Source organism: Arachis hypogaea, chromosome 5 (genome assembly GCF_003086295.3).
Source record: "Arachis hypogaea cultivar Tifrunner chromosome 5, arahy.Tifrunner.gnm2.J5K5, whole genome shotgun sequence".
NCBI lineage: Eukaryota > Viridiplantae > Streptophyta > Magnoliopsida > Fabales > Fabaceae > Arachis > Arachis hypogaea.
The window spans coordinates 115284979-115310729 of record NC_092040.1 but is presented as its reverse complement, the minus strand read 5'-3'; the positions used below and the strand labels follow the sequence as shown (position 1 = coordinate 115310729).

Sequence of the window (25751 nt, the reverse complement as noted above, 5' to 3'; positions counted from 1 at the left end):
ATTTTTCTATCAAAAATCTTAACATCAAGTCCTTTTTTGTGAAGTCTTACACAGTTATACCAAATTAGTATTATGATAGAAATATATATTTAACGATCATTTTCGTTTTCCTTTAAAAAATGCAACGCAGGCAAAAACACCCAATATGACATTGAATAATTTGGAGCATGAGCAAAACACTGTAATAGAAAATAACATTGCTATCATAGTATTAATATGTATATAAAATCCTTGATAAAGTTTAGATCCTTCTTAAAATTTTCCTCTGGAATGGGAGGATCTAGAATCCAACACCTTAAACTAAATGACATCAACACTTGTATGTATGATCTAATATGATTTCACTATACAAAAATAGCATACTAAGCAAAATCTGTGCTATCAGATATTCTATCTTTCATCTGTAAATTCTATGCTAGAAAGGAAAAGTTCCTACTTAGAAGATTTATTTCATTGCAACCTTGCAGAACAAATACTATGATGACTTCATCTATCTAGCATTAAGAAGCATTCTTAGCACACTCTTCATCTTTGGTCTTGTTTCTGGGGATGTACTAACACAAACAAGAGCAATCTGCAGAACTGCTAGCATCTGGTTTCTCACAGCTTGGGATGTTTTGCTAACATTAGAATCAAGAATGTAATCTTTGTTCATTGAATTATGCAAAACCCACTTCACCAATTCGGTTCCCTCTGTCACTGCAGGCTTTCCAGTCAGCAGTTCAAGCAGGATGACCCCAAAGCTATATACATTCCCAGCCACTGTTACTGTCATTGTGTATGCATACTCTGCCAATCAACCAACCAACAAACACAGCAAGTTAAGGTACATGCATGAGTTGAATGCACTTTCAAGGTCCTGTGCACATCTAGTATTTGGTGATTTTACTCAAATTCTCTTTGTAATCTGAATTAGGCAGAATCAGTTGAGCAAATAAGATCATGACTAACACTATGTGAATATTGGTTAAGGAATAACTTTGTTAATAAGTAGCACTCAAAATTAAAGGTTGATCCAAAATTTGACATTCTCCTACATATATAGTATTATTCTAACTAATGAAAAACTAATTGGAATCGAATGTAGGAGAGTTTCTTACCTGGAGGAACATAGCCAACAGAACCAGCAAGAGCAGAAAAATTTCCTGTACTTTTGGAAGGATCAATGACCTTGTAGTGTTCAATATCTCCAACCAGAGGCTCCTTGAGGGACTTGAGCATAATACTTTTACTTGACAGATCAAGAAGTAGTAATGGACTTGAGGTGATGCCATGAAGAAAAGAGAGACCTTGAGCCACACCAACTGCTATACTATATCTGCTAGCCCAATCCAAAGAGTTTCCCATGCTTCCATGATGAAGAACATCAAAGAGGGAACCATTTGAGACAAACTCATATAATGTGTAAACTGCATGACTGGACAAAACATAGGCTAAAGGAGTCATGACATTTGAATTGTTCAATTTCGCCAAGACCTCCATCTCTTTCCCAATTCTAACATGGCTGCTCGCTGGCAATGCCCTTTCAGTTGAATTCATCTTCTTGACAAAATAGATTGATCCAGATGGCATGATGGCCTTGTAATAAGTTGAAAACCTGGTCTTCAAAGTAACATTGGATGTTTCAGCAACTGCTTCCATGGCCTTGGAGAAGTCAATGTTTGATCTGTGGAGACCATTAAGAGTTAACAAATGACTTTGGACAACCTGAGGAAGGCGATGATCTTCACCTGAATGTATATTCTCATCGTTAACCTTCGAATAGTGTCGTGACACAAGTACAAGCAGCAGAGTGACAAGGCCAACAAGAAACACGGCTGCTGCAATTGCAACAAGGATTGCCACAACAACAGATGATCCCTTCTTTCTAGATCCCGGGTAATAGCTCGGTGTTGGGTTGTCCGATGTAGGAGCCAGTACTAAACTGGTTCCATTGTATTCAACTTGAACAAAATGGGTAAATTTTGGAAGAACACCAGAAAGCTGATTGTTGTTAGTAAGTAACAACTCTGTCAAAGATGACATTCCGGCTAGATCACCAGGAACTCCACCAGAAAATTTGTTATACGAGAGATCCAATATTTCCAGGTTATCCAAACTACTCAAACTGCTGGGAATGGATCCACTAAAGTTGTTGTGACTAAGATTCACGGCAACCTGTAGAGATATTGGCATACTTGGGATAGCACCACTTAGTTGGTTTCCACCTAGTTGAAGATCCAGAAGGCTTTTTGAGATGCCAATGGATGGAGGTATGGAACCACTCAGGTTGTTCATTTGCAAGTTCAGGAACTTAAGGTTGCTCAAGCTTGATATCTGGGATGGAATCGATCCGGTCAAAGAGTTCTGGCTCAAATTCAGTGTTAACAACTTTTGTAGTTGGCCAATTTGAAATGGAGTTGTGATTGTGCCATTAAACTTGTTCATTTGAAGTTTTAAGACTTGAAGATTGCGAAGATTTCCAAGCTCTAGTGGCAATGTCCCACTCAAATGATTCTGAGACAAATCCAGCAATGCCAGGTTGAGGCAAGAACCCAATATAGCTGGAATTGCTCCTGTCAGTGCATTACTTTCCAGCTCCAAGTATGTCAAATTCTGAGCTTTTACAAAAGCATCTGAGGGAATGTCTCCCTTCAGCAAATTGTTCCCTAATCTCAACCTGATCATGCTAGGAGAAATACTTGTGAGTAACAATGTTCCACTCAAAGTATTATTGGACAAATCCACAACCTCCATTTTTGGTGAAGATAAAATGTTTTTTGGAATGGGACCAGACAAATTATTGCCACTAAGATCCAAACTGATAAGATTATTTGAAATGTCAGAAGGTAAAGAACCATTGAAACGGTTCAGGTTTGCAGCAAATCTTACAAGGGTTGTGATGTTCAGGATTGAGATTGGAATTGGACCACTGAGGTGATTAGAGGAAAGAATCAAAGTTTGCAACTTAGATAGCTGTACAATATGGGTAGGAATTGCACCTGAAAGGGTATTTCCCCCGAGATCAATCGAAGTCAAGTTTTCATAACTAAACAGTTCTTCAGGGATTTCTCCTTGAAATTGGTTGTTAGAGAGCACAAGTTGCTCCAGAACCATGGACTTGCCCAATTTGGTGGGAAGAGCACCATTGAAGTTGTTGTGAGTAAGGTTCAAACTCTTGAGCCTAATCATTTCATCTAACTGAATATCAATACTACTTCCCAATACATTGAAAGACATGTCCAGGTATTCAAGTGCATCAAAACCAAGGAAAGTAGGTAAAGAACCTGATAAGAGGTTTCTACTGAAATTCAGCAGCTTTAAGTACTTCATCTTTCCGCATTCAGTAATGAACTCATCAGGGATTGAGGCGAGACTGTTGTTGGATACATCAAGATGCTGCAGGGTTTCAAGTTGGCAAAGAACAGGAAGGAAGTCACTGGAAGAGAGAGAGTTCCCAGATAGAGAAATCATGATGACATGGGATTTGGTAGAGTCACAAGTGACTCCATTCCATGAACATGGATTTGAATGATTGCCACTATTCCATGGAACAGAGGTACCAAGTAGCTTGGAGAGATTGGCCATGGTGCTAGTTTGGTTTTGAGATAGCTGAGACATCACCATGATGGGGCAGTAGCAGCAATAGAGAAGAAAAACACAAAGGAAAGAGGTGTACATGTACTCATACCTGGCCATGTTTTATTGGAGTGTGTGTGTGATATTTTATTGTGGATTCAAGTGAACATGGATAACTGAGAATATGTGAGTATGTGTGTAAGATAGTGTATTGCAGATTAATAAAATGGGTGTGTTTTAATTTAGTTATTGAGTTTGAAGGTGTGGAAGGTGGAAGGAAAAGCGTGCAAGCGTATGTATTGGGACTTGGGAGTAGCAGTGGAGTTGACTCACATTGCCGGGTCTCTCACTCACTCATCTCTGTGACATGCACTGCAATTACACACACAATGTTCAAAGTTCAAACACATTGACCTTGACCAACACTTTTTTATTTAAAATAATATGTATGTTCATACTTCATCATGTTTATTTAAAATCATTTTGATAGTAATACACATTTAGCTAAATAAACTAAATTATTCATGCATAAAAGGATAAATTTCAATTAGTATGATGAAGTTCAGAGGAGTTTGACTAAGGAGAGTGGCATGATGATGGGATTGGATGTTTTGGAATTAGAAAAGTGAAAAAGTGGAAAATGTGTTGTAGTTGTTGCAGAACTGAATGCTGCTGATTTATTCAAAGACGCGTATCTGCAACTTAAACCACACGGAATGCGAGGACTCACAACTCACAAAGTCCTTCTACTAAAGACCAATCTTGCAAAATTTCATAATTTAATAACTATACACAATTAAAATTTGAAAAGAAGGTAATTCTTCAATAACTTACTAATAATTATTAGATTATTAGTAATATATTTCTCATCCTTTACTACATTTTAAATTCACAAATATAAAATAATTTCCAATTAGATCCACATTTAAATAATTTTTCATGTGTCTTTTGATAAATAAACTGATTTGATATTTCTATTAAGATATTCAAGAGGGAAAAAGCAAACAAAATAAAAATTATCATGATCGATCTATAATATATAATTTTATAAATTTTGGGGTAAAAATTAGATTTGTCTCTGACTTTTTTTGTTATTAAAATCATCTTCAACACTCACAAACACTTTAAAATCATCCTCCCCTTCATTAACGAATTTTTTCAAACACTTTTACCCTTTAAATTGTTACCGGTAGTTGATGCCTTTAGATTAAAAAAATAAGTTATTTTTTTTATAACTGATTGGAGAGATAGAGATTAAATCAAAATCTCACCACCAACCAAAATAATAGAACGTCTGTTAGGGTTCCAGAGGTTGCAGTGCAGTCATGGCTTTGGAGAGCTCAAGGTCGTCACGAAGTCGTTCGTCTGCGCAAAAGATGGAGCTTCTTTGTGGGCATGGTGAGAGACCTGTGCTATGAATTTTGGGAACAAAAAACAACCTTGATCAACGATTTTGGGACTGCGTCTACTATGATGTGCGTTTTTGGATTTTTGTTCTTGATTGATTGTATATTTTGTTTCTGGGGACTGACTATGGTGGGATCCTGTAGATTAAAGAAGAGTGTCAGTTTTTCCGTTGGGCATACCCAAAAGCTGAAATTGAAGATCCGCGGGTTGCAAGGTTGAAGAGGAAAGTTGTAGCCTTAAAAGCAAAAGTGAGGGACTTTGAGTAAAAGTTGAAGGTTGCTGTAGTGTTTGGCATGGTTGGTTATTTTTTTCTGGTTGCAGATTTTGTTGAATCAATAGCAGGGGCTACCTTATGTAATGCCTCTGAAAATGGTTTGATGAAATCAAGGGAGAAAATAGGGAGCCTTTAGTTAGGATGTATTTAGACTTTAATGAAATTGTGTTATTACCTGAGCGTTTTTGTTTGAATGAAATTGAGTTTTGTAACTTGACATGTATTCTGTTAATGAAAATCTATTGTTGTGGTTGGACAGAGTTTGTGTTAATGAGTTTGGTTTTTGTAGATTGGTAAAAAATTATGTAAGTGAAATTGTGTATCTGTAATTTGATAAGAAATTGACAATGAAACTGAATATGGTAATCTGAAATTGTTACTTAAGAATTGTGTCAACGAAATTGGTATACCATAACCTGCTTTAATAATGTATAATATGCAATATGCAATATGAATTAACATCAAAGAGCACTGCAAGCACATTTATTAAAATTAGATATAAGTAAGGCATATGATAGGGTGGAATGACACTTTCTTTGGTTTATATTGGAGAAGTTTGGTTTTGACTCTCGATGGATCATGTGGATTCGAGAATTAGTAACAACTGTTTCTTATTCTGTTATTGTGGAAGGACAACCTTATGGTTTCTTCAAACCAAATAGAGGTATTCGACAAGGAGATCCTCTATCCCCCTATCTTTTTCTTTTTTGTGCAGAAGGTCTCTCCTTCTTGCTACACAAGGCAGAACAAAATAGACTAATTCAGGGTCTTCAGATACATAGGCGATGTCCCAAGGTCAACCACCTCCTGTTTGCTGATGATTCCATTTTATTCTGTAAGGCTAATCCTGAAGCATGTTCAAATATCCTGCATTTATTGAATTCTTATGAAAGCATCAGTGGCCAGAGGGTAAATCTTAATAAATCTGCTGTATTCTTTAGCCACAACACTCCGTCCACTACTCGTACACTACTGGCTAACTCTATGAATATTAATCATATTGGGGCTCAGGATAAATACCTTGGTTTGCCTTCTACAGTCTCTAAATCGAAAAGGGCTTCTTTTAGTATGATCAAAGAAAAGGTTCAGAAAAGAATCCAAGGGTGGAAGCGCAATCTTCTTTCGTCAGGTGGTAGACACGTATTGCTTAAGGCAGTGGGAGAAGCTATTCCTATTTATACATTGTCTTGCTTCAAGTTGCCTGATGGTTTAATTTCGGAAATTCACTCTCTACTTTCTCAGTTCTGGTGGGGACAAAAAGGTTCTGAAAGGAGGATGGCTTGGATTAGCTGGGACACTATGACTCGCTCACGAAAAGAAGGAGGCCTTGGATTTAAAGATCTCAGAATCCAAAATCTGGCGCTTTTAGGCAAACAGTTTTGGCGACTTGTAACACAGCCTACTTCCTTATTATCCAAAATCTTAAGAGGTAAATACTTTAGCAATGGTAATGCTATAACGGCAGAAATTGGAGTCTTACCTTCTTGGGGATGGAGGAGCATACTGGAAGGCCGAAAGATTGTTGAAAAAGGTCTTAATTGGGCTGTGGGTACTGGTGAGGATATCCGAACCTTTGAGGATCCTTGGCTGCCTCCTCCGTATCCTTTAATGATTTCTGACATGCCAAATAGACAGGCTATTTCTGAGTTATTTCCAAGAGTTAAAGATCTAATTACTGAAGATAGAAATTGGAATCAGAATCTCATTCAAGAACTATTTCCCCAAGACGTTGCAAACATAATTTTGTCAGTTAAAATTCAGCAGAGTAGGGACAAATTGCAATGGGATTTGAACAAATCCAAGCAATATGATACAGCTTCAGGTTACAAAATTGGCTATTTATTTTACCATCCGCCTCTGGAGCTTTGCCCTAATTATATGCAACAGAAAAAGCCGTGGATTGATCTATGAAAGTTGAACTTGCCTCACAAAATTAAGCTATTTATCTGGAAAGCTCTCCATGGCCGACTTCCGGTGCTTGCTCAGATTCATCACCGCATCCCATCTATATCACCAATATGCCCTTGCTGTCATGAAGCAACGAAAACAGTCACTCATTGTTTGATCGATTGCTCTAGAATTAAAGACGTATGGTCTCAGAGTTATCTTCGTGACTGTCTTTCCCCTCATAGTTCTAACGACTTTTGGACATGGTGGATTGCATCAACAGAGATACTTAACCCGTTGAAGAATACTGACCGTAATCCTCAATTGTTTGCCATCATTTGCTGGAACTGCTAGAAAGCTCGCAACCAGTTGATTTTTGAAGGTTCTATTTCTATGCCGTCTGCCATTCTAGCAAGCTCTGTCAAGTTGCTCCGTGAAATCCAAAGAACTCACAGTTTAAGTCGTCATCTCCATGAGCCAAGCTCTTAGATGCATTCAATTTGATTTATCATTATTTCTTCTTTAAGATTTTTCTTCGTTTTTCGACCACGCACCATTGGATGAATACCTTCAGTGTAGTATTTTTGGAAAATCCCCACTTTTTATTATGCTGTCCTGCTTTTGGACATCTTTGTATTTCATTTTTTAATAATTAATGAAATATAACCTATTATCTTTGGAAAAAAAAAAGAGCACTGCAAGCACATTTATTAAAACACAACTATGTCAAATTCATTAATAAGCATATCTAAACAACAACAAAAGATGGAAACTTCAGTCACTATCAAATTCATTAGTTGACAGTTGGACCCAGAATAAAATATTATCTAGTTAAAGGAAAATAACAACAAAAGATAAAAAACTTCAGTCACTACAAATCTAGAGTAACTCTATTGCTATCTAAACAACAATAAGCATAAACAGTATGTAATAAGTTTCAGCCAAAATAAAGTCTCACAAACATAGAGTATAATCAACTCAGCACTACATTAACATAACAACATCTTAAATTATCTCAAATTTTTAAAATTTTTCCCAAGTTCTTGGAGAAAGTTTTGCCATCAACCTCAAGTTTCTTGGAGACACATGTAGTGCAATGTTGTGATTGATGGAGACATTCTTGACTGGTTGGCTTGAGCTAGATGCATCCTTCTCCTTAGGCACTAATGGTGATTGTGTTGAGCTTCTGATGGGCTTTATCTTGTGCTTACGGTGGAGAGTAGCTACTGCTGGTGTGTTAGGCCTAGATGATGGTGATGTGGGCTTGGACTTAGGTTGGGATGACTTAGACCTGGTTGTGGGTGATGTGCTGGTGGCTGGTTGGGGTTGTGATGATAATTTTTGTTGCAGATTGGACCTCTTCCTCCTTCTAGTAGCAGATTGGACAGCAGGCTGTAATGATGACTTAGACCTGATTGTGGGTGTTGAAGATGAACTCTTCCTCCCTCCATTGGTTTTCTTGACAGTAGGTAACTTAGGTGGTTGGGCCTGAAATATAGCAAACATTACATTTAATCAACCATTGCAATATAACCCTAACATGCATATTGTAAATACACTTACAGGGAGGAGTGGCTTCTTGCATCCTCCCCTTTTGTGGCCTGATTCACTACAGTTTGAGCACCTCTGAATCTGCCCCCTCCTAGACAAGTAAGACTGGCTTCTATCCTCAGCTTCATCAGGTCCTCTATTCCTCTTTTTCACTGGTCTGTGGCTAGGCTTCCGATAGGGTGGTAGCATCACATCATCAAAGTCAGTCTTCTCCCATGAATTTGAGCCATTTAGAGGGTTGATTACCGAATCATAGCACCTGACATAGGCCTCTTTCTTGTAGCAGTCATCAACATATGCATCCATATCAAGACCTTTAAAGTTGATGCAGCTGATGGCATGTGTGCATGGAATGCCACTGAGCTGCCACTTCCTACAAGAACACTCACGAGCAGACAAATCATCAGCATATTTGTCTAACCTATTTACAACCTCATATGTCTGAGTAGCAGACTAATAAGGCCTCCACTCACCAGCTGACCTGCCCCTCTTCTCTACCTTCTTTCTAATTCGAGGTAAAATTGTACCATTAAACTTTTAAATTCTTTCTCTATTAACAACCCATCTACTAATCAAATTAATCCTAATTTCTTCCAACATAGTAATAGTAGGCTTTTTCTTGGACTCTACTATTGCACCATTAAAACTTTCACACATGTTTATAAGAGTGTCGTGTTTAGAATGAAAGTTAAATCTGGACCTGCTCCAAAATCTATGAGGAATAACATTCAGATGCCTGTGAGCCTCCACATTGACCTTTTGGATGACTGACATCTCTCTCTCCCACTCCTTTCAGTGTGTAGCCTTTGCACACCTCCACATCAATTACTTCAAGTGCAGTTCAGAAAATTTTTTTCTAAAGTTGTTGTACATATGGCAGACACAAAACTTGTAGTCTACACCTGGGATGACTTCATCAAAAGCGGGCATTAGACCCTAACAAAGGAGGTAAACATTTGTGTTATAAAAATATTATTAATCAGAGTTAAATGATTCAATAAATAAAAGTTAACACAATAATTGTTTACCTTCTGCTGATCAGACATGAAGGTTGATCTACCAATTGTCTCAGACCTAAAATCATCAATTAGCAGCTGGAGAAACCATTTTCAGGTGTCTTTAGTCTCTGACTCGACGATGGCATATGCAATTGGAAGCATTTGATCATTAGGGTCCCAACCTATCCCAGTCAACAACTGTCCCCCTAAGGTATCTTGAGAAAATAGTCATCCAACCCAATAAATCTCCTACAGTGCAAAAAGCACTTTTTGCAAGTATCTAAACATACATATATTCTTTGAAATATGCAGAAGTTGTTCAATGAAGAGTGCTGCACCTCAATCTCAAAATCAGGGGACCTTTGTACCTTGAGCTTCACTGTTAATCCTAGATTAGCCCGTAACAACTCTGAGCAATAATTAGCGATCCTCTTAGACTGCTTCTTATAAGTTTCTTGTATTTCATCCAATGTAGCTTGTCTTGACCTTGCTGTCATTGACGTTGTCACAGTCATATTTCACTTCCTTTGTGTCTTGTTCACCAATTTCTTTATCTTCACCTTTGAGTTATGTTCCACATTCTTCTTAAAAACTCTACTCAGCCACGAAGTATGCATTATCACAACCCTATGTAACTGACCACAAGTATGCTTAAGGTTCATAGACAAGTTGTTTCCTCAATCATTTTTGTAGCATATAACCAAAAAAGGACAACCCGACTGACAAACAGCCCTCACTCTAACCAAGTCAAGCTTGGCATACCTGATCCCCCTTCTTGTTTGTACTGCATATGCTATTACAATATCTTTAAATTCCTCTCTTGAAGTAAATACAGTTTCCACCTCTCACTTATAACTCGTCATGTCTTTAACATCCTTATGAATTGGATACCTCTTTGTGTCATAGTTATCTTCTGCTTGTCTATCCTCCTTATCTGAACCACCACCAACTTCATAATCCAAATCTATTTCATCACTATTGAAGTCTTCTTCATCACTAAAATCACCATTCACAACTCCTTTTTCTTTATCAACCTGATCACCATCTTTAGCACTTGTCAGTTCTTCAAACCCACTCTCATCATCATACTCCTCTTCATTATCTGTAAAATGAATGTCATATGCACTGTTAACCTCAAGATCAGACGGAATAACTCCTCATCATCACCATCATCATCACTGTTCGATTCATCCCGTGCATTTTCGGCAGCCACATGTGGGTGCAAGTTATCTCCTTCATTAACTTGTTCCACATTATCATTTTTCACCTGTTGACCTTGTTCACCCTCATAAACTACCAACTGATTCCTAGGATTTTCTCTATTTTTCCTCCAACATCAATATACTCAACTTCAGGAAAATCGTCAGCATCCTCAACCTCATGCACCACAAACATCTCAACATGACTCCTCAACTCTGCTATTCTACACATCTCAAGTGCATCTCTATCAGCAGCAAATAACTTCAGATCTTTCTCTAACCATTCAATTGTTGGATCTTTATATCACAAAGCTGGTATATTATTCTTTGTGTACCCAAACTGTCTTGACTCTGCATATGCCTCAAATACAGACCAACAATCACTCTCAACGTCTTCAATGAGTGTCTTTTGTCCCCCTATATACTGCAATATCCCATTATCATATCCAAATCGACCCCATGGTAGACACTTAGATTAAAGCTTCACATCCCCTAAAACGAAAAAACAAAAAAACTTTAAATCAAATGCTAGCAGTTTTAGGAAAATAACGGAATCCATTACAATATTATTACGTTCAAGCTCCACAAAACCAAAACCAATGGTGCATACATACTTGAATCGAGATGACAACAGCAGAACGGCCTCCTTCCACACCCTTGTTAACGTAGTCCAAATGCAGTAACGATACTCTTCAGATGACGATGAACCTCTCTTAGGGTATCATTGAAAGTGAAACATCAGTTTTCTATTGTGTAATGTAAATGAGACACCGAATACTTTTCGCAGGAATGAAAACGAAGCGTTAAAGACTTCAAGGATAAAAGTGTCCGAAAAAATTCGTTAATTGAGGGGAGGATGATTTTAAAGTATTTGTAAAAGTTGATGATGATTTTAATAACAAAAAAAGGTTGGGGATAAATTTAATTTTTATTCCAAACTTTAGGGACGAAAAAAGTATTTAACCCATTTAATAACTATACACAATTAAAATTTGAAAAGAAGGTAAATGTTTAATAACTTAACCAATATTTATTAGATTATTAGTAAGATATTTCTCATCCTTTACTACATTTTGAACTCACATATATAAAATAATTTCCGATTAGATCGACATTTAAATAATTTCTCATGTGTCTTTTGATAAATAAATTAATTTGATATTTCTTTTAAGATATCCAAAAGGGAAAAAGCATACAAAATAAAAGTTATCATGATCTATGATATATAGTTTCATAATCTTAGTTTTAATTACTTTGAATTTTATAAGTTAATACAATATTCAATTCAATTATTATATTTAATTAAAAAAATTCAATAAAAATTTTCTAGTATAAAACAAATTATCAATCAATTCTCTAATTTCATTTTCTCGTTTCAAAAAGCCATACTAGAAAATATATTCTATGAATGCCCTATCCAATAATCTGAAGATAATGATCTTCAGAGTATTTAACTCATAAATTTTATTTTATTTTATTTTATTTTTTTCAAAAGCTATTTGAAGATTTTGAGGAAAAAAAAGGGGAGAGGTTAAAGGAGGATTGTTCTAATAGGTGCAGCCCATTTTATTAAGTGCAAATGCAATTTTTTTTTTATCAATCTTGAACAAATATCACTAGTTTAATTAGCTCCATATGTATATCTGTTAGTAAAAAACTAAAAATTGAATTGAAATAGAGAATTTATTTGTAAGTATATATTAATGAGGTGGATAATAGAATAGAAAGTAAATCAAGAAAGATAATACATCGAGAGTCTAATTTAACAAATTTTTTTTTAATAGAGCTTTAAGTACTTGAAAATGACAAGGAGAACTAAATTAAGCCTGAAGCAATTTACCAACAAATTGACTCATCAACATTTATAGGGTCATATGAAAATAAGAACAGTTAATTTACACATTTATTCTTTCATTCATATTCATCAAGACTCTAAAAAAAGAAAACGTTATAAAGAGAAAAACACATGGTGGGATTAATTAAGGCACCCACAAGAGTGCCACTTGAGGATGTCAAGTAAATAATGCACAATATTAGTTTTTTGGTTGAAAAATTAAGTTTATTTATGTCAACTTATGCATTCATATCTGATCTGTCATATATATATATATATATATATATATATATATGTTGTTTATCCCTTAATATAACTCCTATATATCATATTGGAAGTAGTGGAACAAAAGTGGTAAAAGTGTTATTTAACATTTTATATATAGTCTAATTAACAGCAGTTCAGCACTCAACAAGTTCCAATAACACAAATAAAAGAGTATACTCAATAAGTTATAAAAATGAGGTGCACCATTTAACTGTATTTTTGTTGCCCGTAACAAATAATAAATATAATGCAAAGGAAAATTGCAAACTCTTCATAATAACGTCCATAATTGTATATCACCATCGAAATTATAAAGAGACGACTAAGACAAGTGTCCATTGTGGAGCCCCAACACTAAGACAAGCTATATAGAGATTGAACCAATATCCCTTTCATGGCTCCAATAGTCAACACCAATATTTGGAAAAATTACTACCTTAATGAATGACTTCTCCCCTACCAATCCGGCGATAATGAGCATAATAATCCCCCTTTGGCTGCTCTTAAAAGAATACGGTTCTTATGTACATAAATCTTAAAAACCATACTATTGTTCTCATACATTGTTATTAAGGTACCCTCTTGCATAAATATGGGAAAAATACATCTTTTATTGATTCTTACTTCACTTTCTTTTATAGATATATTGTGTATCAATTATTGTTTTCAACAAATTTAAGCAAAGGAAATGAGTGGTTGCCTTTTGTTATGTTTAGACATCTATGGCCCTGGCCTACTTATGAGTGGCCATAAACTTGCTTGAAAGACTTGTGTAATGAGATAGTTAGTAAACAAGATCATAGAGAGAGAAAGCACACATATCATTCTTGCTTTGGTTTTTGCAGCAGTTGAACTAAAAGTCTAAAACCCCTCCCTAAACAACTTCAAGGTCCACCTTCACAAACCTAATCAAAATCCATTCATAATTTCTTTTCAATCTTTTAGAATTCTGATTATCCAAGCCATGGATACAGATGAATTCAGTTTCCCTAGAATCAGTGATACTCATGCACATGCCATTGATTCACCTCCTTTGTGGAATCTATCACCAGCAGCATCTCCTAATCCATACCAAAGAAACAAAGGAGAAGAAGATGGTGATTTCTTTGGAGCAAAACTGATATCTCAGGTTCAGAGGAAGAGCTTCTCATCAGTTGAGACCAGAATTCAACAACGAACTTTGTTGGATGATGATGAGGAAGAAGAGAAAATGGACTTGTTGTGGGAGGATTTCAATGAGGAGTTGATGTGTTCTTCAACAACAGGTTCTTCTGCTACATCTTCTTCAAGAGAAGTTGTTGAATTCAGATGTGCTACTCCAGCTTCATCAAGATTTGCCAATAATAATAATAATAATGGTGCACTAGTTCCAGCAACTAAGAATATCAATAGGCCTAGCATGGTGGTGATTGTGAAGGTGTTGAAGAAGCTCTTCTCTGTTAACAACTATCAAAAGCAACCAAGAAGGAGAGTAAGATAATGATCCTTTTCCTGTGGTGATTTATGTCAATCAGGTATAAAATTAGAAAGCCTTTTATTAGTCTATGGTGAGGGGCTTAATCCTTATCACTGGAGAGCTATGCCTCATCAAATGCAATGTAGATATAAATTATAGAGAGAAATTTTCTTTCATTCATTGTTACATGTCACATATGTTCCTATTGGTTCTGTTCTAATCTTTTTTAGCCAAGCCAATTAGATGAAGTTTTAGGCTTTTAAAGTGGCACTATAATCTTCTTGTTTTGGTAGAGGAAGGAAAATAAGCACAATAATCTAATTTCCATTATTCATTTTTTGTTTATTATTATGATAAATCCTTTTTCCCCCTATCATTCCTTGCATTATTGTATGAACATGATAGCTGGAAACAGGACACTTTACCTGCCTATTGGACCAAGCTTGTCCATGGGCTCTACATTTTGTTTTAATCCTATTTTGTATAGTATATGCATCAAATTTGAACACTTTACCTCCAAAATTGTATCAACTAATGCCAATTTCCACCCACAGTTGAGGATTTTATGTTAAGTGCTTTTACTTAGTTGGTTTTCACTTTAATTGGATGCATGGACAGAGAAAGGTTGTTTTTCAGATAGAAAGGGGTGATGATGTGAGCAGAATTTGAAATTAAAAGTAGATAGCTGTAAAATAAAGCAAACAATGTTCTTAATCTGTGTAGGTTTCTTATAGAGATAGAAGGAGTGAGACATTGTTATAGCCTGAAGAAATGTAATTAATAATATCAAAAGCAGCAGGGTTAGGTTTCTGTTTCAACAATATCAAAAGTTTAAAATGGTGATGCCTAACACATGCTCTCATATGTAAGGGTTGGAATAGGTCCAAAAGCAAAAAGGAATGTTACATAACAAATATTTATTAATAAAATATAGATGAGGAGAAAGTTATAAGTAAACAAAAGGAGTCACACTATATATATCACGTTCTAAATGAGAAATAGAACATGTATTTGATCCTTGTATTTTATTTATAAAATTCTATGACTCCGAAAACAGAAAGAGTACGGCAAACAACTTGGTAAGTGGTGAATCCAGAGTCTTTGCATAGCTTCCCAAATTCTTTCTCTGTTCTCTCCTTGCCTCCAGCATGAAGCAACATTGAATTGTCAACAACAGAGACAAGCTTAGAGGCATTGCTTGAATCTGGTTCTTCAGGCATAATCATCTCAAAGATAATCACTTTCCCATTCTCTTCAAGTGCTTTATAACAGTTTTTCAGCACTGTTACACACTTCTCATCTGACCAATTATGACAAACAGCCTGCCACAATTTTATCATTAATCATTGTAAAATGATAGTTGAAATATAGTCAAACAAATTAAAATAAAGCTTTTATTTAAACTACCTTAATCATGATGGCATCCCCCTTTGGAATGGTTTCATGCATGTTTCCTCCAACGTGCACAATACCTTGAGCCATAAAATGAAAGGTTATATGTGCTTAATTGAGATCCATGCTAAGAAGGAAGAATATAATAATGAATAATATACCTGGATAGGGTGGGGCATGTTGAATGACTTGAGGCAAATCAAAATTAATACCCTTAATATTAGGGTACTTGGAGAGGATCATTTTGAGGCAGTGTCCAGTACCTCCTCCAACATCAACCAGCGTTGACCTCCTTCAAATCCATCATATGCTTCCAAGTATTTCTTCATATGTGTGGCAGACATTCCTGCCATTGCTTTGTTGAAAGTGTCACTCAGTTCTGCATCCTTCTCCATGTATTCCCACACTGACATCCCATTAACCTTCTTGAAAATCTCTGTTCCTCCATCAGCAATTGCATCCTTAATGTTTACCCTAATTAATTAAAATTCAATAATATATTAGTGCAGCTCAATCAGATTAATTAATTAAAGAGAAATGATAGGGGCATCAGAATTTATTGCTTCTGGGTTCTGGCCATTACTTAGATATCAACTCAATTTCGTTAGTCTAATTCTTTTAGTCTAGTAATCAACAACATATTTTATCCCATACTCTTAAAAAACAATAAGTTCTAACGGCCCTCTAGCATTTCTCTTAATTAAATTACTCACTCACCAAACCCTTGTTAGAGCTGGGTGGCAGTTGAGATTTGAGAAAAAAGCTAGATTATGACTCTGATTTTTGAGAAAATATTTAGCAGCATGTGAGAGACTATAAAGCCTCTCAACCTTGTCGCCGTCGACGACGACGACACTCGAATTGAGAAGTGAGAAACTGGCAAGCACACGAAGCATTCTGTCCAGCCTGTTGTGGAGTTGAGGGTGCTGTGAAGGAAACTTTGAAGCGATTTCGGAAACCGATGAGTATGCACCGTTGGGGGCTAACTCAGACAATATCTCAAACAGGTTGAGTTCAACAGCAGCATTCAATATGAAAGGGAACACTTGAAAAGTTGACAACAACAATGCATACATGCATGCATCGTCGTCATCATATTCTTCTTCCTTTCTTGCTGATGAACTCATCATTTGGTTTCCTTGCTTTAATCAGTTTTCTTCAGGCAAGACACTGCATCTGTGTGTTTGTGAACATTTCTTTTGTATATTTCTCATTTTACAAGATAAAAATATCTCTTATATATATTATATAAAAAGAAGAAATACGTGTGCATAATAAATTCTGCAAATAAAGGCACATTACTTGTTATTCTATTTTTCATTCTTAAAACATGAATTTCTTCATGGGATTAGTTTAGTTAATGCTGCTACGTTTGAAGATGTACGAAAAGGGATCAGTTGACGCAGCAATTTTTGTCATATGCAGGATTTTGTTACAGTCTTACGTATAGGTTCCAAGAATTTTTCCTTCCTATATGTTGATCTTTTAGTTTTGTTATATTTCTCCACTCATGTTTCTAGATGATTGCTAAAGGTGCAGCTTTAATTTCGTCTTTATTGATTTAAGGATAAATCAATATGTATTTTTCTAAACAATATAATAATGTTTCACCAACTACTCAATCAAAAAACTACTAGATATGTATGAGGAGAAAGAGAGAGAGAAAAGTGTATTTTTAATGAAAAAAAAAAAGTATAATCTGTGGGTAATTTTATGGAACTAATTCAATTTTTATCTGTATCGAGCCAGTTTAAATATTTTGAGATTAAAATGTAAACATTTAAATTTATTTTATAATAAAAAATAATAATTTATTCTAAAAAATTGGAATTGAAAAAAAAGGTTGGTTTATTCAGTTTGCAACTTGCTCAAACAGTCAAACCATTAAAATATAATGCATATCAATGCACATCAATCTAGCTTAGCTTGTGAAGGTGGGAAGTGTGAGAACTCATCATCAAACAGAAAATTATTGAACAAAAGGAAATGTCAAGAATAACACATACAATCATATTTAGTTTTCTGTTTCAAAATTCAAAACAAAACTTATACAATGCTATAAAGGAATCAAGATACAGGGGGAATTTTACACGTATCAGCACACTGGATTAGTGATGGCAACATCAGGAACAGAAGCTAGCACCAGTTGGGGTTGAAGTACTGCTCCTGCTTCTCTAGCCTTTCTGCGTTCGCGCCTCATCCTGAAATACTCCCTCTTCCTTGCTCTATAACTGTTGGGGTTCTCAGGTTGCACTTCTCGTGGGTAAACACTCACCTGAAGTAGAAGAAATCATAATAATTAAGCTTCAATTTGTACTCTCTATAATTTTTCTAAGTAACATAATCAAGGTGTAAAAGGCTTCACTTAACCTTTTTCCTGTCAGGCCCAAATTTCTCAAATTTCACAACTCCATCAATCAAGGAAAAGATGGTATAGTCTTTGCCAAGCCCCACATTCTTTCCTGCATGAAACTAAAAGTATTGTCCAAAACAAAATCAATACTTAGGTGACCCTGTATGGTCTTTTTTTTTTTCTTCTTCAAAGTTATGGGATGCTACACATTTTATATTACTCGTAAATTTCTAAATGCCAAAAACATGGTAATGGTCAAATTTTTATATATAATCAAGCTTCAAAGTTTAAGGAAGCATGCTTTTGCAGTGATAAGCAAGCTATAGTACTACCTATTCACTTATCATCTGCTTAACACCATTGAAACTTGAAAGGTTCTGTATAAAATACAAATGTTTATGTAAGGAAGAAAGCAAACATAGCAAAAAAATGAAACATAATAAACACTATTAACTCCTCAGTGAGCTTAGACAATAGAACAAACAGATAGAGTGCATATTAAAAAAACAGAGATTAAAATTGGAATGAATAGTACCTTGGTACCACGTTGGCGAACGATGATGGAACCGGGTTTGGCGACTTGATCACCGTAGATCTTGACGCCGAGGCGCTGGCCGGGGGAATCACGGCCGTTCTTGGTGCTGCCAGCTCCCTTCTTGTGGGCGTTCTGGATGGTGAGAGGGAGAGGAGGCCGAATCTGAATGTGTGTGCGAGGGAGAGAAACAAAGGAGGGAAGCGGCGAAGCAGAAGCATAGGAAGAGGAAGACGACGACAGAGAAAGGCCTTTGAATGCTGTTGCAAGGTTGAAACTCACCGCCATGGTTCAGCCACAGGTTCTCTTCTCTGTTCTCTGTTCTCAGTTCTCACCACTGTACTATTACCTCACAATTCAAGACCAGAAGAAGAAGATAAGGAAAAGTTAAAATTACATCAAAATCCATGACACTTTTGCTAAAATGACTAAAAGAAGTAAAGAACTACAAATAAAATTTTAATCAAACTTAAATATTCATAGATTTCTAACTATTAAGAAAATAAAATATATAAGTATTTTAGTTAAAGCATATAATTTTTTAAATTATGTATTTTTCAAAATATATAAATAATATAAGTTGATTTTAGAATACACTTACTTAAGCAGACTAGTGAATTAACCACTAAACCAATTCAACAATTCCAATTTAGTTTAATTATTATATATATATATATATTTTTTTGGATGGGGTTCGGGCCTAGAACCACCCGAACCAATACCTAACCCGACACTAATACACCAATTCCTATTGCTACCCAATTTGACTACCCCAAATCGTGTTTATATTTTATGATTGAATGTTTTTTAAATACTGGGCCAGCAGGAGATATAATCCCCAAAAATAGCCCAAAGAACATATTTTATGCTGTTGTATGGCGCAACAAAATTGACAAACACCACTGACAAAATATCTCACTGATAGATTGACAAAATGTGAAAATATCACTCACAAATTATATTTTTTTGAATTTTTTTTACAAAACATCATTAATGAATTATATTTTTTCAAGTAAAACACATCAGTCAAAAAATAATTGTGAAACATTAAATAACCTCCAATAAAAAAAAAATTTAAATAGTGTCACTCCAAAATCCTAAAATAATGTACCTAACTTATTAAGGACCTGAAACCAAATTTGGTAGACCTATTTTTTCAGGAATTTTATGATTCATATACTCATGTTCTCTTATTTCCTTTGTTATCAACTTATCATTCATTATTTCATGGTTTTGGATTATACATAAAACTTAAATGATCTGAATCACTTGAATATCTCATTTATTTAATTTATTAATAACTATCTAAGAATAAAAGAGTAATTGTTAAACCTTTTAACACATCTAATATATTAAAAATGTATTAGAATTAAAAAAAATAAGTTTTTAATAAAATATTTTTATTACTTCCTTAACTAGTTGTTAGTCAAACCTTTTAATTTAAGAATTTGACTAAAGACGAAAGAGTACGTTAAATGATATATTAACTATTTTTTATTTTTCTAATGCATAATCTATATAAAAAAGTAATATTTATTTTATATTTTCTATAAAATAAAAAATGGTTCTAGTAAGTAGTAAGAAACAAGAATGAATGGGTGCACCTTTACAATTAATACAGCATCTGCATCTTGTAATCAATCATATCATATGATTTGTTTTCTCTCTCTTCTCTTTTTATGTCGCGGTTCCACTCATCACTCTCACACACACCATACCTAACCCAATCACTCACTCTCTCCGTACACACACCTCAGTCGGCGTTTTACTTCCCATCTCTATCTCCGATCTACGTCACACACAGTTCCGAGATGTATGCAGTTCTTCCATTTCACTTCACTTCACTTTTAAAAAATAGTATATACTTTTTTTTTCAAAAAGAATATTTGAGTTTGTTACTTTAAGTCGTAACGACGATGTTGGTGATGCAGATTGATTAATTGATTTATATAGCTATGGCCAGAAAGATGCTGATCGATGGTGAACCAGCTGCTGCATTGGAAGAAGAGGCGACTGATTTTGACTTCGACTTGTTCGTTATTGGAGCTGGTAGTGGTGGCGTTCGTGCCTCTAGATTCTCCGCCAACTTCGGAGCTAAAGTAACTAATCTCTCATCTTATTTTATTTGATTTACTTTGCGGATTATTATTATTATCAAGTTTATGTTGATTCATATTATGTATATAGAGCAGAAGAGACTCCGTTATTCATTAAGTAAAGCTTCAAGTTTTTGTAAACTTTGATGGTGGTTGGTTTAGAAACACTTAGATTACACTTCATACATAGGTTGTTTCGCACATTTTTAATGTGTATGTGGTATTCCAAAATGTATTCTATACATAGGCTTATTTGGTCCACTGATTTTTACAAAAAAAAAAAAAAAACAATTAGAGTTGCTCTCGAATTGGTTACTAATACATAACTTTCAGATAATATTGTGATTATCATTTCTTTCATGTTACTTTTTGAACTTTCTGAGTCCACTTGTGGTTTATTTGTTCTCTCCTTATCACATTCTGAAACTTGGTCTCATTAGGTTGGGATTTGCGAGCTTCCGTATCATCCAATTAGCTCAGAAACGATTGGAGGTGTTGGTGGAACGTAAGTTGATTGAAACTTGTACATTTTGGACTATTATTGAATGGAATTAGATAATGGCTGCTTCATTACAGTTCCCACGTAACATTAGTTCTGAAATCAGAAGCTATCTGCTATCATGTTTATGGGCCTTAGTCTGCAGATAGAATAAATTTCCTGTCCTGTTTTTCATCCTCATCGTCCCAGGCTCCCGCCCTGTTTCCCAACAGCCTATCTCTTCAACTACCAAGTATTTCACGAAAATGATTATGGACTTTAATTTTGAAGGTGTGTGATTCGTGGTTGTGTTCCCAAAAAGATTCTGGTCTATGGAGCATCTTTTGGAGGGGATCTTGAGGTAAGGATTTGATCTTTAATTCAATTCAGTACTATATTTAACACACACCTAAGTTGGTTCATATTGATTTTTGTGTCATGATTTGTATTTCTCACGTTGATGATTAAACAAACTCTTTTGTGTCTGATAGGATGCCAGGAATTATGGGTGGGAATTGAGCGAGAAGATTGACTTCAACTGGAAGAAGCTCTTACAAAAGAAGGTATTCAAGATTCTTATATTTATTTTAGAAATAATTGTTTAATAGTGTAAAGAATTACTATTTTCTTGCATCAAGAAGTTCATTAGTATCACCAAAAAAGAAGATAGTTATTTGTCTTTTGCATTCATGTTTTGTCAAATTGCAGACAGATGAAATCAATAGGTTAAATGGAATATACAAGCGATTGTTATCCAATGCTGGGGTTAAATTATTTGAAGGTGAGGGAAAGGTAGTGGGCCCACATGAAGTTGAGGTGACACAATTGGATGGCACTAAATTGTCTTATTCGGCAAAACACATACTGATTGCTACTGGTGGTAGGGCCCATCTTCCGGATATTCCAGGAAAGGTAAATTTACTTATTTTGAATCAATATTGTAAACTGATGTTAATGGTGTGATTGCTACAGCCTTTACTTGGTTATGAGTATGATTATGTGATATATCATTGTGTTTTTTGTTTGGGATGCAGGAGTTGGGCATAACATCTGATGAAGCATTAAGTTTAGAGGAATTGCCTAAACGTGTCGTGATTCTTGGAGGAGGGTGTGTTTCTATCTTCTTATATTAGTTTGATTATTTACTATTTCATGGTAATTAACTAATATCCTGTTTACAGCTATATAGCAGTTGAGTTCGCTTCTATATGGCAAGGGATGGGTTCCACAGTCAATCTTGTTTTCAGAAAGGAACTTCCATTGAGGTTTGCCTTTGGCATCCATATTTCATATTTATTTATACATTTATTACTTTGATAGTGTTTTGATTATTGAGAGTTTGAGACAAATAAAATTGCTATTCTATTTGAGGTCATATGTTTACTCATGAATGTGAGAAATCCTTAAGGCAGGGTAATAATAGATATTTCACTGGACCACATGTAGTTAACAGGTTGCATTTGTTTTCTTGTTTGTATTATTTTTTACATTTATACTCTTTGTACATTCATACCTGCTGACTAATATTTTGCTGCAGAGGTTTTGATGATGAAATGAGAGCTGTGGTTGCGAGGAATCTTGAGGGAAGGGGAATTAATTTACATCCAAGGACAAACTTGACACAGGTATTTTCATTTCTTTAAAATGTATCAGTTCATTTTCATTTCTTTTCCGCATAGCTAATGCAATAAATTTTATCTTCTAGTTGATTAAAACAGAAGATGGCATTAAAGCTGTTACAGATCATGGTGAGGAGCTGATGGCTGATGTTGTGCTATTTGCCACTGGTAAGCATACAAAGTGTTAGGTATTAGTAATACAACTTCAGGTCTATAGTGTAGTTTAATAGTGGCTTTAAAGTTTAAGCAATCTGCAATAATATCTGTAAGTTTGAACCTTTAAATGGAGTTTTTTCATTTAGTCATCCTGATGAGTTCATTCTTGATGTGTGATAACCTGATCAATTTTAATGGTTGTCGACTTTTAATCTTTAGAGCAGAGCACTCATTTTGATGGTTCAAGTTTGCAGAGAAGTCATGAATAATGCAGAATCTCATGGAATGTTGGCTTTACTCTGCTAATTTTAATATTATTAAGTGTTCTTTGCTGGATGCAGGTAGAGTCCCCAATACTAAGAGGTTAAATTTAGAAGCTGTAGGTGTCGAGCTTGACAGCAATGGAGCAATAAAGGTCTACAACTCCTATGTTAAAATTATTTTCTTGTTTCTGCAATATTGGGCAAAGTCTACCAAGATTGAGTTGTTCTCATTTTGTGACCTTGATGAGACATCAAGCTCTTGTGACTGTTTTATACTAAATCACGGTCTTTATAATATGTTTCATAGATTATAGATACCACATGTGACTATTTCTACTAGGTTTATCAAGCTACACATTCCATAATTTGGTTGTCATGTGCATTGAATCCCTACTATTATAGGAGCTCCAAAGGAATTATTATATACTGGAATTACTATGTTTAAATCATGCACGTCCCAAGTAGAAACATTCTTTCGTTTATGTTCCTTTAAGAAGGTAAAGGTAAGTATTGCCTTTTGGCGAGATCTTTGTTTTGTGGAGCAAATTGATTGTAGTTTCAAACACTATGAGATGCTTTTTTGTCAATGGCTTCTTGTTGAATTGGAGAATTAATAAGGGCTGGAGAATAATTTGACACTCAATAGTTCTAAATATTCTGTTTTTATTGTATTTAGGTAAACGAATATTCACGCACAAACATACCAAGCATATGGGCTGTCGGTGATGTAACAGACCGAATGAATCTCACTCCAGTGGCTTTGATGGAAGGAACATGTTTTGCAGTAAGTGTTCCTACGTATAGATATAGTGGATCAGTTTACCTGTTTCTCTTTTTGTTTGGGAGGTGTTGGACTGTTGGTGATGCATTTCTGTTACAAGGATAACACACTTTGTTTGCTTAATCTGGTTATGTTCAGAAAACAGTATTTGGTGCGCAAGAAAGTAAGCCAGACTATAGTAACATCCCCTATGCTGTGTTCAGGTATAGCTTCTTTTGCATAATCTTGTCAACTATTAGTCATTTTGGATTTTTAACTGATTCCAGAACGAGCCCTTCTGTTCTCTATATGGTACCTTCTGCTTGTTCGTTGGATTAACACATTCTCATTCTTTTTTGTTTTGCAGCATTCCACCACTTTCTGTAGTTGGCCTCAGTGAGGAGCAGGCAATAGAGCAAGCAAATGGTGATGTGCTAGTTTTCACATCAACCTTCAATCCCATGAAAAATACCATCTCAGGGTATGTGTAATTTATTTCATATTTTACCTGTTGCACATTTACCATATTATGATTGTATTTTATTTGGTATTTGTGAGGAAGAATAATCAGGAATTATGTTGATCTTGTGAAATCTCCTAGCTTCTATAGTCCACAGCTGGGGTCCCCAGTAGTTATATTTGTTCCATCTCTCCTCTATGAACAATTTTGTTAATTCATAATATTTCTGAAACAGGCGACAAGAGAAAACTGTTATGAAGCTTGTTGTTGATGCCGAGACAGACAAAGTTCTCGGAGCATCCATGTGTGGGCCTGATGCGCCAGAAATTATGCAGGTATGCTAATGGATTCGCACCATTAGCTTTGGAATGCATTTAGTGTTCTATGCATTGTGATTGTGATAATGATGGGGGGCATACTTCAACTATAAGTTACTGCTTTTAATTCATGATCTTGATATTGGTTGAGAATAGGGTATTGCTGTTGCATTGAAGTGTGGAGCTACCAAGGCACAGTTTGACAGCACGGTAAAGTTCATTGCTTTCATGATTATTTTTGTTGTTGTTATTATTATTCTTATCATTCGGTAATGCTGAGGAGAAAAAAAAAAGGGCAGAACTTGCCATATTTAACATTAACAATTAATGAATGTTAAAAATAAGGCAAGTTTTGGCTATTTTTGGCTAATTTATTTTGGTCACCAAACATTTCCGATTCATGTTATTCACTGTTTTATTTTCATGTCATGCTAATAAATATTGTAATATAATCGCTGATGGGAACACAATGTTCCATTCTCTATAGGTCGGCATACATCCATCTTCTGCAGAAGAATTTGTAACCATGCGTTCAGTTACAAGGACTGTTGCTGCTGCAAAGCCCAGGACAAGTTTGTAAGGAAGTTTTAATGGAAAAGATACTATTTGTTGGATGGTAGTGTAGAACTGCACATCACTGATAGAAGTTAGAACATCAGCTTCCATTTCCCATTCAATTATTTTCCCCCTTCAGCAATTTTCATTTTGCTCAAATAATACTGAAAAAAGCTGTTTAATTAGTCATCAAGGAGTTCAAGAAATGACTAATCTGTATGATTCACTTTCCAAGACTAACCCCCGTCATATATTTTTGATATATTTTATAGTTGGAGGAGTTCAAAACCAATTACAATAATGATGATTTTACAATGACTAGTCAAGTTGTCAATTAGT

The 25751-nt window shown here is 35.2% G+C and overlaps 5 protein-coding genes across 6 annotated transcripts; 2 read left to right on the top strand and 3 right to left on the bottom strand.

Moving 5' to 3' along the window:
* Positions 1-185: 185 nt before the first annotated feature.
* Positions 186-4207, bottom strand: LOC112803091 (uncharacterized). Its single transcript, XM_025846569.3, has 2 exons — positions 1101-4207; positions 186-789 (listed from the first exon to the last, which is right to left on the bottom strand). Exons 1-2 carry the CDS (start codon positions 3676-3678, stop codon positions 491-493), a joined length of 2877 nt encoding a protein of 958 aa, XP_025702354.1. The 5' UTR covers positions 3679-4207; the 3' UTR covers positions 186-490.
* Positions 4208-13429: 9222 nt separating this feature from the next.
* On the top strand, positions 13430-14903 carry LOC112803090 (uncharacterized). The gene has a single exon (XM_025846568.3). It carries the CDS (start codon positions 13940-13942, stop codon positions 14453-14455), a length of 516 nt encoding a protein of 171 aa, XP_025702353.1. The 5' UTR covers positions 13430-13939; the 3' UTR covers positions 14456-14903.
* A 430-nt stretch (positions 14904-15333) lies between these two features.
* On the bottom strand, positions 15334-17098 carry LOC112803088 (isoliquiritigenin 2'-O-methyltransferase-like). Its single transcript, XM_025846566.3, is given in 5 exon segments — positions 15334-15753; positions 15839-15903; positions 15985-16113; positions 16116-16297; positions 16541-17098. Coding segments are annotated over 5 exon segments (1086 nt in total). The 5' UTR covers positions 16954-17098; the 3' UTR covers positions 15334-15456.
* Positions 17099-17774: 676 nt separating this feature from the next.
* Positions 17775-19189, bottom strand: LOC112803089 (large ribosomal subunit protein bL27c). The gene is made up of 3 exons (XM_025846567.3): positions 18712-19189; positions 18194-18295; positions 17775-18098 (listed from the first exon to the last, which is right to left on the bottom strand). Exons 1-3 carry the CDS (start codon positions 18994-18996, stop codon positions 17919-17921), a joined length of 567 nt encoding a protein of 188 aa, XP_025702352.1. The 5' UTR covers positions 18997-19189; the 3' UTR covers positions 17775-17918.
* Positions 19190-20310: 1121 nt separating this feature from the next.
* LOC112803087 (glutathione reductase, cytosolic) lies at positions 20311-25733 on the top strand. Of its 2 annotated transcripts, none has more exons than XM_025846564.3 (17): positions 20311-20521; positions 20640-20807; positions 21245-21309; positions 21574-21643; positions 21774-21845; positions 21991-22194; positions 22317-22390; positions 22464-22547; positions 22820-22907; positions 22988-23069; positions 23399-23472; positions 23997-24104; positions 24240-24304; positions 24448-24561; positions 24776-24875; positions 25014-25067; positions 25345-25733. In XM_025846564.3, exons 2-17 carry the CDS (start codon positions 20664-20666, stop codon positions 25435-25437), a joined length of 1491 nt encoding a protein of 496 aa, XP_025702349.1. In that variant the 5' UTR covers positions 20311-20521; positions 20640-20663; the 3' UTR covers positions 25438-25733. The 2 variants fall into 2 exon arrangements, with proteins under 2 accessions (XP_025702349.1, XP_025702350.1); XM_025846565.3 differs by having other exon boundaries at positions 20315-20521; positions 20662-20807.
* The last annotated feature ends 18 nt before the right edge of the window (positions 25734-25751 follow it).

Bases quoted from the DNA above. Each gene is read 5' to 3' on its own strand.
- LOC112803091 (XM_025846569.3), bottom strand. From the start codon at position 3,678: ATGGCCAGGTATGAGTACATGTACACCTCTTTCCTTTGTGTTTTTCTT. The intron at 790-1,100 runs GTAAGAAACTCT...GTTGATTGGCAG, and splicing joins TGTTGGCTATGTTCCTCCAG to AGTATGCATACACAATGACA.
- LOC112803090 (XM_025846568.3), top strand. From the start codon at position 13,940: ATGGATACAGATGAATTCAGTTTCCCTAGAATCAGTGATACTCATGCA.
- LOC112803089 (XM_025846567.3), bottom strand. From the start codon at position 18,996: ATGGCGGTGAGTTTCAACCTTGCAACAGCATTCAAAGGCCTTTCTCTG. The intron at 18,296-18,711 runs GTACTATTCATT...CAATACTTTTAG, and splicing joins TTCGCCAACGTGGTACCAAG to TTTCATGCAGGAAAGAATGT. The intron at 18,099-18,193 runs GTTAAGTGAAGC...CTTCTACTTCAG, and splicing joins TTGGGCCTGACAGGAAAAAG to GTGAGTGTTTACCCACGAGA.
- LOC112803087 (XM_025846564.3), top strand. From the start codon at position 20,664: ATGGCCAGAAAGATGCTGATCGATGGTGAACCAGCTGCTGCATTGGAA. The intron at 21,846-21,990 runs GTATTCAAGATT...GTCAAATTGCAG, and splicing joins AGAAGCTCTTACAAAAGAAG to ACAGATGAAATCAATAGGTT. The intron at 22,195-22,316 runs GTAAATTTACTT...TTTGGGATGCAG, and splicing joins TTCCGGATATTCCAGGAAAG to GAGTTGGGCATAACATCTGA.